The sequence below is a fragment of the Harpia harpyja genome, chromosome 17, assembly GCF_026419915.1.
Source record: "Harpia harpyja isolate bHarHar1 chromosome 17, bHarHar1 primary haplotype, whole genome shotgun sequence".
NCBI classification, from domain to species: domain Eukaryota; kingdom Metazoa; phylum Chordata; class Aves; order Accipitriformes; family Accipitridae; genus Harpia; species Harpia harpyja.
The window spans coordinates 11311970-11325243 of NC_068956.1; the positions used below are offsets into that span (position 1 = coordinate 11311970).

Genomic DNA, 13274 nt, shown 5'->3' on the forward strand with positions numbered 1-13274 from the left:
CTTTCTGTCACTTCTAACAGAGCTTCTGTAAATTAACTTGGTATGTTCATAAACACCCAAACTAATATACAGAATGTAATTATTAAACTATTATAGAGCTGCTATGAATCCATCACATAAATATCACTAAACCCATGTGATTTCTATGCTAAAGAAATGAGGTGTTTCTTATGACAGCTACGCTAAGCCTACTGCAACAAAATGTTCACTCAAATTTGTCATCTGAGATTGCAAGGTAAGGTATGAATATATCCTGTAAATAAAAACTGTATTTAAAGTTAAATACACAAATACACTTAGCTTTTTTTAGTATATAAGCTGGGGAGAGTTGGCCTGGGGAGGGATCACTGCTCGGGAACTAACTGGGCATCAGTCAGCGAGCGGTGAGCAATTGTGTTGTGCATCACTTGTTTTGTATATTCCAATCCTATTAGTATTATTATTGTCATCTTATTATTGTTATTATTATCATTATTATTTTCTTCCTTTCTGTTCTATTAAACGTTTCTTACCTCAGCCCACGAGTTTTACCTTTTTTTTCTTGATCCCCTCCTCCATCCCACCGGGTGGGGGGGAAGTGAGTGAGCAGCTGCATGGTGCTTAGTTGCTGGCGGGAGTTAAACCACAACATAGACAAACCCAAAGTCCTCAGCTGCTCCTCATAGGACATTCCTTCCAGCCCTTTCACCAGCTTTGTTGCCCTCCTCTGGATGCATCCAAGGACTTAACATCCTTGTTAAATTGTGGAGCCCAGAACTGAACACAGTACTCGAGGTGAGGCTGCACCAATGCTGAATACAGCAGGATACTCCCCTCCTTTGACCATCTGGTTACGCTGTGTTTGATGCCCCCCAGAATGCGGTTTGCCCTCTTGGCTGCCAGGGCACGCTGCTGACTCGTACTGAGCCTGCTGCCACCCAGCACCCCAGATCCCTTTCTGCAGGGCTGCTCTCCAGCCACTCCTCTCCCGATTTATACTTGTGCCCAGCATTACTCTGTCCTAGGTGCAGAATCTGGCATTTCGACTTGTTAAATTTCATACCATTAATCATTGCCCAATGCTCCAATCCATCTAGATCCCTCTGCAGGGCAGCTTCCTAGCTAATTCCCCTTGTTTTTATACAAATATCAATGTTGTACCTTGCCTTGTATGACATTTAGTCACACTCTGTCATGTCCCTGACCTGATCTACCTCCTTTTTTTCTGCAGAAATGTGCTTATAGCTTTCCATTAATTTTAATCTATAAGCTGATTTGAAAGTAGTTTCCTTTTTTTTTTTTTGCTGGCTATCATAATTTGTAAAGCATGTTCTTTGAAGTCAACAAGTAAAAGTTTTGCATCTCATAAGACAAGCTCTAGTCAAGAGATGATATGGATGAGCAAAAGCAAATAAAAAATGTCAACAATTTGATATGGGATTTTTTTAATATAGTGAATGAGATATTGAAAGGCACATCAGGGAGTTAGAAACATAACTCTGGATAATGGCAGTGGAATTGTCCTTCTAAAAAGCTTTGAAAATATTGATAAGTATTTTTAAAATTATTTTTCTGTATTTTTTTAAGTAGCCCCCCCCCCCCCAATTCTATTTGGGCATGACAGATGGAAGTTAAATTTCTGAATAACTGATTACCACTGAGAGAGAATGAGACAGGGAGGAAATTAAAATATATGCACTGGGAATATGGCCGAAAAGTTCACTTCAGCTGCTGCAGATGAACAAATGGAAATTTTCTGGCAGCTACATTAAAAATTATTTCTAGTACATAATAATTAAATCATCCAAATTTAAGTATTTAAAATAAATCATGCTAAATTTCACTATTTAAAAAAAAATTTTAAAACAATATTTCAACTAGAAGAAATTATACTTGAAACATTTCAGGTATCAAAAATCATATATTTCACTGTGATTTTTTCACATTAATTCTATTACAGCAAGTAAATAAGAAAAGTGTAATTACAGAAACGTAATGAAGAAAATGTTTTCAGGGCTCTGAGTGCAGCAACAAGTCCCGCAACTTCCTCCCTCTTCCCTAAGGGTTTGGCTGCCCATCCTCAAGGCCAGCTCCACTGACATGGTGCAGCCATCACCTGGGGTCAAGGCTGCTACAAGACAGAACCATGAGATGCTGTGTTGGGGGCCTATGCCCTCAGCTCAGGAGCGGCATTTCAGCTCAGGGCCATGCCCCTGAGCCCTGTCTGAGCAACGCTGTAGCTGTGCCTGTGCTCAGCACCACAGGTCGCTGCTCCTAATTTTGCTGACTTGCCTTCTGGAGTCGCCTCAGATCTGCCCACCACCATGGGCTGGGCTGGCCATCCCTTGGCTGTGGTGGACCCCGGTCACCATCCCTGTCCCCACTCTGCTCTCCTGGCTGGGTGCTGTGGGACTGCGCTGTGTTGGAGAGAGCGCCCTACACCTCACCATCACCCCCAGCTCTGGGCTCGCCTGCCCTCACCCAGCAGCTGCTTCTGACAAATAAAGATCTAAAGTGTTCCTGGGATATTCCTGAAATGAAATAGAGCCATGAAAAAAGTGTAAAGCAAAAATGAAGGCATTTTTTGTAATCTTTAAGAAAACTACAAGGGAAATGTCAGTTATTTTCTAAAGCGAGTAAGCAAATTTTATCAGGAACTTTTGTGAAACTCTGCAGATAATTTTATTTTAATCCTTCATTTTAAAAAATATTTTTCATAATTCATAGCTTGAAACAGTATTTCTGCTGACATGAAAACCATCTGCCATAGCACAGTAGGTAGGAACCAAATTAAATAGATTATTCCTTAGAACCGGTATTAAAAATGCAGTTCACTTGGCTAATTTAAGTAAACAGTCCACACAAAACAAACGAAAAGCTCAAAATCTAGTGTGCATAAATAGACTAGCAGCTCCCAAAAATGCTCTGTGCAATTTCAGGACAATAAATACAGAATGAATTGTACTGTCCTGGTAGAAAAATTCCCTGGTGTTTGAAGAGATCTGTAAACCCTAAGTTTGGGAGCACAAATTATTACTGCAAAAAGTTGAAACAGCTGTGATTCTTTAAAGTGTTTTGTTGTTGAATAAGACAGACTGAAGTCCACAAAAATGTAAAGAGAAGTGTCATCCAAACCTCGGTCGTTTGCACAATAATCTGAAAATCACTTGAAGCCATTTTACAAAAGCATAGCTAGTCATTCAGAAAGAAAAGGGTGATGTTCAGCCTTTTCATTATCTAGTAATAATAGCGTTTTAAAGTGGGAAAAAAAAAAAAAGAAAACCACCACCCTGCCTACTATTTCTTAAACTACGTTAAAGAAAACCACCACCCTGCCTGCTATTTCTTAAATTACGTTAAAGAAAAAGAAAACCACCACCCTGCCTACTATATCTTAAATTACGTTAAAGCAAAAGTAAACGTTCTTTACGCCGGGCGGTATTTCCTGAGGTGAAATTCACTTCAAATCGAGGGGCGGCTGCTGGAGGGGCGCAGGGCCCGCCAAAGCACACGAGTGACTGCGCTCCCCCCGCGCCACGGCAGCTCCCTGCCGGCCCCGCCGGGCCCCTTCGCAGCCTCCCTCCCTTCGCGGAGAGCAGCCCCAGCCCTGTCACGCCCGGGCCCGCCGGGCTCTGCCCCAGCCCCGCCGCCCTCCCCTCAGCTCGCCGGCAGCTCCCCGCCGCCCCCTCCAGCCCCCAGCCGGAGCGGGTGTCCGCCTCCCGGGCCGCCGCCCGGCCTCGCCCCCTGCCCCACCGCCCGCCTTGCCCCGGTGGCCGTCCCGCCCCACCGCGCGGCCCCCCCCCCCGCCGCCCAGCCGGTCGCCCGCCTTCCCGCCTCGCCCCGCCGCCCTTCGCGTTACCGCGGCGACGGGAGAAGCCGCCCGGCCCTGTCCGCAACGGCCGCTGGGAGCGGCGGGCCGGGGCGGCGACGGGCGGGAGCTGAGGCGGGATGGGGTGGGGGGGGCGACCGGGCTGCGGAGCTTATGCCGCGGCCATAGCGGCATCGGCTGCGGAAGGAGCGACGGGGGGAGCGCGGCAGGTAACGGTCGGGGAGGGGGCGGCCGGTCTCGCCGCCTGGCCGGTCGCGGGGGCCCGGGGTGCGCCGTAGGTGCCCCGGTCTCCTCAGGTGCCCGGCACGGCCAAGGCTGCCCCGGTGCCTGTGTCACCTCGGCTGCCGGTCTCCTGTGGAGTCGAGGGAGGTGGTTCTGTGGCGGTGTCACCTCAGCTGCCGGTCCCTGTCAGAGCCACAACTGCCCCTGTGGCGGTGTCACCTCAGGTGCTGGTCCCTGTGGAGCCAAGGCTGCGGTGCCCTGTGGCGGTGTCACCTCAGGTGCTGGTCCCTGTGGAGCCAAGGCTGCGGTGCCCTGTGGCGGTGTCCACACATCTGTATGTACTGGTACCCATGCCCTGGAGAGCCCCACTGCTCACCCCACGAGGAACTAGGGCTGTTTCATGCCACCCTGTCAACTGTAATGTGGCTGGTTCCTGTTCTGGCACGCAGCCAGGTTTGCCCCACGTCCTTGTGTCCTGCTGGACCCACAGAACCAGACTGGTCCCAGCAACCGTCTTGTTCTGGTCTTTCTGCGGAGGTACTTGAGGGCTGCGTGTCTCAGCGCCACATCTGCTAAGCAAGGGAGCAAATAGTCAATAGGAATTCAAAATTGTGTTTGAGAGCAATTATAGCCTGGGTATAGGTTAATTAGGGTGTGTGAAGGTATGAGAAATGGTTGACGAATGCAGCCATGGATCTATGACAAATTTAGGTTTATGTGTTTTAGAGTGTCTTGGCACATCATTGACATCACACAACAGGGAATGATCCAAAACAAACTTCCTCATGGAAATCAGGGCTATCCTCAAGCTAGCACCACCTCTAGTATCTCAGTGCTGCACCAAGGGCAAGAGCTGCTGACACTGAGCTGAGCTTACTCCAGAAGTTTTCATCTTGCTCATTCCAGCCTGTAATGAGAGCTACGTTCCCCTGCCCCGGTTGTTTGCAATGGGAGAATTACAGAAATTGAAAGGAAAGCATAGAACTATCTAGTATGCAATACTTGGCTATGTAAATGCACGCACTTAAGGATCTGAATTATTTGATTTTTGTTGTTTCAACAGGTTAAAATGATGACCGGTAATATGGAGCAGGACTTACAAGTGTTTCAGGAACAAGCTGTCGCTAAGTAAGTAATTAATGACTTACTGTCTGGACGTTGAATATATAATGGAATTGAATTGCGTGTGTTTATTAAAAATGTGAAACACAAAATATTAATGATTTTAGAAGCAAACATGATTCTTTCTCAATTTCTGCTGATTTCTATGAAAACTTGGGAGGTTACTGATAATTAAGACAACACATCTTATTGCTTTAGCTAATAATCTACTGACTGGTTTTGTTAGTTATTTAAATTTTTAAAATCTTCATACCTGAACAAAAGGGGGAAAAAAGAAAGCTATGTGGGGTTTTATTAGATGTTAAGAAATGTTATTTTAAACTGTTTTAAAAAATAGTGAAGTTGCTAGGCTACAGCAGTATAAACTTACATATCACAGCTCTTAAAACATTCAAAAATCTTAAAAACAAGGCTATTAATTGCTAAAGCCCTAGTCTTATTTTGCACAGGTAATAACCACAATTGTTCTTCCCAAGTGTTAAGTGCACTTTTCATTACGACACAATCATCTTTTTTTTACATAATCCAAGTTTAGTTCTTTTAGTGTTAATCTAAAATATATTAGTACAGCACAAAATCTTTCTAAAGAAGTGTAAACAAGGATGAGATTTGATGTAGGACCTCATCCCGTCCAGCCTGTTCAAGGAACACAGCAATATAAAAAGTACTTCCCCATACAATGAGCTAAATAGAATGTTTATCTATCATAATTTGTAAATAAACTTATTACCTATTTTTCATATAAAACAGTTTCTTCTATCATTATTACCAAGCAGCAGTCCAAGGTAATATGATGCACATTAAGTGTAAAAGTATTTCTTAAAATAACAGAAACACGCATATTGTATCACATCTTATTCTGGCCCAAGAAAGTTTTAATAGGATTTGAAAGTGTGCTCTGTTGTACTGAAGAGTAACGTGTGCACTTTTCATCATAGAAAAAAATTGCTGCAGTAAAATATTATATTCTGAACAATGTGGCCTTTTTTTTTTTGGCTTTGAGAGGTATTATTTTTGTTAGTGACATGATTGGTAAATATAGTCATATAAAAACTTGAATTTAAAAAAAACCCAAAATATTGCTATTCTTTGGGTACTATTTTAACAAATCAGAAGCCTATTTCAAGAGTTCAGATCCTGCCTGGCCTTTGTTGTAATCCACATATGTGAAATTTCAGGCCATTGCAGATGAATCTAGAGAGTGATTTGTCCCCTCATAAACCAGGTATTCTCAGTAGCTATTTATTTCCATTAACTATACAAAGAATCTGGAAGAGTAGTTTAGAATACACATCCAATGATAGGAGACATTCGTTTCAGTTTATGCAGACAGTATTCCAGAGACAATGCAGATAGCTTTAAAGTTTGGGAAGATGGCTGAATAATGGTGGTGGAAATCATGACAGTTACATCCCAGCTGCAAGAACTCATAAATCGTAAATTATCCATCCACAGATGTGTATGATTCTGTATGACTGAAAATTGTTAAATAAATTAGTTGTAGTTCATGTAATGGAACTTTGGGTTAGAAGATTCTAATGGACTATTGTATCACAAACGGTTTATATATCTCCTATTTTTAAAGCAAGTTTTAAGAAGATAAAATTTATTAATATTGGCTCTAGAAGCTGGGTTAAGGACCAAAAACTAATGAATGTACTATGTAAGATGGAAATCTTTGTTAACATTGTTCTGCATAGGTTTTGCTTGTGTTTGCACAAAAATGGTCATACATATTTTCCTGTTTGTCAGCAAACCTGAGTAGTAAAGGAAGAAGGCATGAAGTAGAGACTGACAGCATGAACCAAACATTTCTTAAAATGTCAGTTTCTGAATCACAACTTTATTCTAAAGTTTATGGATAATAATATTCTTTCTATGTCTATTAGGAAACAATCAGAAAAATATAGATCTGTGCAGAACTCCAAAGCAAAAGACAGATAAATAGAACTAGAAAGGTCTAACTAGTGCAAAAATCATTTGTGATAAAGATAAAGGCCTGGAGTTGGTAAAACTTATCTGGATTTTGATTTATCTAAATTCAGAAACATCTAGATTTTACATGAAGATAAATAGTTATTAATGACAGCAGAATATGAATCATCTCTATTTTCACCAATATGAAGATAGAACAAAAGAAGACTAAGAGCTTGCCTAGATCACTTTAAAAATGAGATACCTTTAAGTATTTTGAGCTGTTTCAAAGTAAATGCAACCAAAAAAAAAATAGCTGCCACTTGCTTAAGTACAAGTCATTACTTCCATGTATGAAGAATCCATGTGATGTATGCATTCAGCAAAGTGAATGTATATGGGTAAAAAGACATATGCATATTTCTTCGCTTTATGGGAAAACTTGTTCTTTGTGTGTTTGTTTACCTGATGGCATATTAAACAAAAGATAGCAGAGTTTTCCATATTCCATATTCAGTGATCAAAATAAATTCTCATGATTGTGATACCTTATGACTGGCCATATTCTGAGGGGGATAGTTAGCACTTTTTTCAAAACACTGAACGGACTAAAAGAATACTTACAGCAGCTAGTAGTACCTTTATGCTAATAGGTGGGGATAACTACCAAATACATCTTTATGCAGATCTGTTTGTAATACCATGATACAGAGTAGTTCTGGTAGTAGAACGGCAGCAGTCATCTACAGCTTCAGGTACAGCTTTCCTTTTTCAGCTGCAGGTGTACCCGGGGGATCTAGGTAAGGAATTAGACAGAGAAGGTGACAATAGACTGAGAAGTGTTTCAGAAGGGATTTTTCATTCAACAGCTCCCTTTTATATATTGGTGGTTCTAGGTTCAAGAAGCATGCAAGAACTGTTGAGAGAAAATTTTCTAGCAGCAGCAGCAGAACTTGTCTTGTGCAGGATGATCTGAAAGAGACAGGTGAAAGAAACTTAAAGAGGGAAAAACATCAGCCATGGTGGATCTGAAAGGATAACCTGGTGATCCAGGCTAGAGGTTGCATTTGCACTTGCATAACAATATTTAGATGATCCACGTGACACACAATAAAGAAGGTACCTATTTCTGAAGGTTAAAATCCGATAGCTGAGTCGTTGCTGATGGTTCACCAAAGTGTTGCCACCTGACATTACGTAAAGCTGGAAAGGCACAGGTCCTTATAGCAGTATTAAAGAAAAGGTAGTTCTGATGCAGTATCGCTTCATCTTCTGTTTGTGAAATCCCATTTTATGTTCCACCCAGAGGGAATCAAAGTTTGCTGCATCATTAATGCCATTTTGAGATGAGTTTCAGGCACTTGGGAGGGGGTATCTTTGTTTTGTGATATGTACATCACAGTGTACTACTTGCTTGCACTTTGGTTATTATCATTCTATGACTCATATTAAATTTTTAAAAGGCATTGCTAACAGTTTTAACATTAAAAAGGCATTAAAATTTATGTGGGTATTTAAAAAGCCTTTCCAAGCTTAACATTGATAATGTTAAAGTTTCAATCATTTGTTGATATAAAAAAGTTTTAAAGAATTTTACTTTTAAAAAAATCATGTTGAGTTTTAATATGATATTGTAAATCTAAAAAATTTGCTCCCATTTCCTGTAATAATTATCCAAACAAGCGATATGCACCATTTAAGCACCAAAAAGAGGTACTCGATAAACACATATCCATCCATCCACTAGATGACCTTTAAAGGTCCCTTCCAACCCAAACTATTCTATGATTCTATGTTAAGGAACTCTTTTTTTAGTGTAGTGCAATCAGAAGTTGAGCATGCAGGATATGAAAAGCAGAGTGTGTGGGACCAGCACTTGACCCAGAGCACAACCTACAGACAGGGGACTTCAGCATGTCTGCATGGGCACTGGGAGGGCTGACATTTGGAGCATTGGCTGAACAGCTGGGACGTGAAAGATTACAAGAAAAGAAAGGAAGCATTTTCATGCTAGCATTCACACAAGGTGGTGGTATCAACTACCAGGAGTAAAAGCATCCGCTTATATTAAGGCTTAGTTTGCACAGTCATTTACAGTAGAGGAGCATGTTAGTTATCTTACTGTTCTTCAGCGATGTGCTGGCAGCACACTCAGCAGTTGAAGGCTCACTGGCAATAGGGATATTACCTCTGAGTTATGGCTCAGTTTGTGTTTGGTTAAGTGTGGCTCTGCTAAAGTAGAGTTCCTAATTGCTTGGCATATTCTCGGTTGCAATGTCCACCAAAAACATATGCAAGATTGTAATGTTCGTGACACAAAATGGCATTCTGTGCTAATTTGAGGTATTGAAATCCTCTCCAACGCTTCCTAGGATGCTGCAGTTACAGGCATACTGCTGTGCTTTTTATCATTAACCCTTTTGCAGTTTGCTACTACATTATTCGGATGCTGCACCATCTTCTGTCTCTGTGTGACTGTCTCTATGTCAATTATTTCATAAAATAACGTCTATGCTCATTTTAAGGAAATAGCTATCCTCCTTTAACAAACCATCATGCTGTAGAGATATTAGAATAGCTGCAAAATGATTAGCGATCACAAAGGCACTTCATGTGTACACAGAGGTGTGTATTATCAGCAGTCAAGAGAACATAGCTTTTAAATTTTTATAAATTAAAGAGCCAAATAAATTATAACCAGTGGCTATCACTTTTACTTTTGGGGAAAATGTCAGTGAGATAAATATTATTATTATTATTAAAAGGAAAATGGAACATGTCATAGCTCAAAACAACATCACAGCATTCTTAGATAATTTTAAGTGAAGAAACTTGTTTATCAGAAGGCTAAATTTATTATCATGAAAAGTAATAGGTTACAATACATTTTTTGCATCAGTTTAGATATCAGGAGGGATAGTTAACAAATTTATGAAAGAATACAATTGCTAGTTTTATCAACAGGAAATTCAATATAGGCTTCTAATCAAAACCAAAAAAAGAAAGAAGAGACTTGAAAATTATGCAACAGTAAGAGGAAATGGAAATGAAATGCAGATTAAACTTCAGTTGTACAATGAATAGTCACTATGACAGATGAAAAAAGTGAAGAGGAAGCAGGTGTACCACCAACAGTTTAGTAACAGTATAACTGGCTGAGATAAGGGAGAGAGAGTTGACAGTGGAGAAACACTGGTTTTATTTGTACCTTCATTTAGATATGGAAGTAATTGGATACACTAATCTCTAAATCTTTGCAGAGACAAAAATGCAGACATTTTCACAATGATCAGATTGTACCATTGAAAAGAGTAATTTGAAGATTTTAAATGAGAAATTTTTTTTCATAGCCAAGATAAGGTTGCAATGACTAAACGTGACACATTTCAATAGATTCCAATCTGTTATAAAGATAAGATAAAAGTATGTCTTCTAAAGAAAGTAATAAAGCTGTATATTAGGGTAACTTAAAAATAAAATCTCTTATTTAGAAAAAAAAAGGTAAAGCAATTAAAACTAGAACAGGAAACAAGAAAGGTATAAAAAAGCTCTAAAAAAGAAGTGGAAAGGAAGTATAAAAGTTTGTCAATAGTTAACTCATGAAAACAGGATATGCAGAAAACAGATGCCACTAAAAAAATTGTGTGGAAAGTAAATGTTTACAGAAAGTGAAATGAAAGAGATTCTACTCCTCAAAAAGTTTAAAAATTCAACACGTTATTTTACTGGCTAAAAACAGCCAATGAAAGGTTTTCCTCATTTCAGTGAGATATATGCCCCTTCTGGTACGTAGTACAAAAATATCTACATCCAACATTCTGTGAGCTCTGAACATATTAAAAATGCTTAGAAGTTGTGGTATTTAAAAAAAAAAAGTTGATAAAAATAGTTTTATTTCAATAAATGACACGAAGCAAGCATTACAGTGGTGAGTAAGTCTGCTAAAGGCTTTTATCAAAAATACTGTCTTAATTCTGATCTCGTATCTCAATTTAAGTAAACTGAGATCAAATTGAAGTCTTTAGTGATTGAGAAATAACAGATTTTTTTTTTGGTGATGTGTAATTAATCTAGTGATAGAAAACAGTCTGATTTTTTTTTCCATATGACTTGATGAAAATTAAGTTTTATAGAAAATTTATGGGCTCATATGCATAGTTAAGCAATTTGTTCAATAGGTAATTCTTCTTTTCAACAGTCCAAAAGCAGCTCTGAGTGATAATGGAATAAAATTCCCCTTCTTTATTTTATGGGTAGGAATTAGGCAGGAGTGTACATTGTCTCCTTTATTTTTTTCCCAAACCCTAAAATCCTAGGTTAAGTGGATAAGAAGCAGTAAGTCAGGAAAATAAAAAAGAAAAAAAACCTGGAATGTATCACTGAAGGTTGAATAGATCCATGAATTCTAGAAAGATTCTGTTAAATAAATAATTGCAAATCTGAAATGCTGTAAATTTACAGATTGAGAGAAGCTATCAGTTCATAAACAATTGAGGTTAACTGGGCAATAAACTCTCCAAAATACTTCAGGAAAAATATCTCATATAACCTACAAGGACTGTATAATTTTAATGTTAAATAGTCATTTCTATAAATAAAAAGTTTTAGAGTGTAGAAAGAATTATGCAATTTCTTGCATAAAAGAGTATCCAGAGCAAAATTTTCTATAATGTATATCTTTCTTATTTCAAATTTTTCTTATATTCATCATCAAATACAAAGTTGGAATGGGTATGTAATAAAGAAATCTCCATACTAAAATTCAGGTATTTTGTATAGATCTGCTAAATGGCATACACTAGCTGATTGTATTGGCTTTGTGTGGCAAGGTTTTGGTAGCGGGGCGGCTACAGGGGTGGCTTCTGTGAGAAGCTGCTGGAAGCTTCCCCCATGTCCAACAGAGCCAATGCCAGCCGGCTCTGAGACGGACCCGCTGCTGGGCAAGGCCGAGCCCATCAGCGATAGTGGTAATGCCTCTGGGAGAACATATTTAAAAAGGAAAAAAAGTTGGGACAGACGGAAACGGCAGCCGGAGAGAGGAGTGAGAACATGTAAGAGAAACAACCCTGCAGACCCCCAGGTCAGTGCAGAAGGAGGGGAGGAGATGCTCCAGGCGCCGGAGCAGAGATTCCCCTGCAGCCCGTGGGGAAGACCATGGTGAGGCAGGCTGTCCCCCTGCAGCCCAGGAAGGTCCACGGTGGAGCAGATCTCCACCTGCAGCCCAGGGAGGACCCCACGCCGGAGCAGGGGGATGCCCGAAGGAGGCTGTGACCCCGTGGGAAGCCCACGCTGGAGCAGGCTCCTGGCAGGACCTGTGGCCCCGTGGAGAGAGGAGCCCAGGCTGGAGCAGGTTTGCTGGCAGGACTTGTGACCCCGTGGGGGACCCACGCTGGAGCAGTGTGCTCCTGAAGGACTGCACGCCGTGGAAAGGACCCATGCTGGAGCAGTTTGTGAAGAACTGCACCCCGTGGGAAGGACCCACGCTGGAGAAGTTCATGGAGGACTGTGTCCTGTGGGAGGGACCCCATGCTGGAGCAGGGGAAGAGTGTGATGAGTCCTGCCCCTGAGGAGGATGAAGCGGCAGAAAATAACGTGTGATGAACTGACCGTAAACCCCATTCCCTGTCCCCCTGTGCTGCTGGGGGGGGGTTGGTAGAGAATCCGGGAGTGAAGCTGTGCCCGGGAAGAAAGGAGGGGTGGAGGGAAGGTGTTCTGAGATTTGGTTTTATTTCTCATTTCCCTACTCTGGTTGATTTGTAATAAAGTGAGTTAATTTTCCCCAAGCTGAGTCTGTTTTGCCCGTGACGGTAATTGGTGAGTGATCTCTCCTGTCCTTATCTTGACCCACAAGCTCTTTGTTATATTTTCTCTCCCCTGGCCAGCTGAGGAGGGGGAGTGATAGAACAGCTTTGGTGGGCACCTGGCATCCAGCCAGGGTCAACCCACCACACTGATTTAAACATTATGTGACACTGTCCAGACAAAGTTTCATTTTTTAAAATTAGTGTACTGCTCCTATATAAGGGTTAGTATAAGAGGGCAACTTTGACTGCTTTCAGTTTCTGACGGCCCTTCTAATATACCATAAATTAACCATATATCATTATTTTGTTAATTAGGTCACATCATATTCCTAAAGCAACAGTGTAAAACATTGTCTTTTACTGACAATGAAGTCATAGTGTAAGGGATGTATTCTAAATTTAAT

General features: G+C 40.8%; 1 protein-coding gene across 1 annotated transcript in view; it reads left to right on the top strand.

Moving 5' to 3' along the window:
* Window positions 1-3951: 3951 nt before the first annotated feature.
* DEUP1 (deuterosome assembly protein 1) overlaps window positions 3952-13274 on the top strand; it is a 48538-nt gene continuing 39215 nt past the window's right edge. Inside the window, exons 1-2 of the mRNA XM_052812953.1 lie at window positions 3952-4017; window positions 5094-5158. Of these exons, the coding sequence (XP_052668913.1) occupies window positions 5100-5158 (59 nt within the window). The 5' untranslated portion in view covers window positions 3952-4017; window positions 5094-5099. The remainder of the gene's footprint in view (window positions 4018-5093; window positions 5159-13274) is intronic.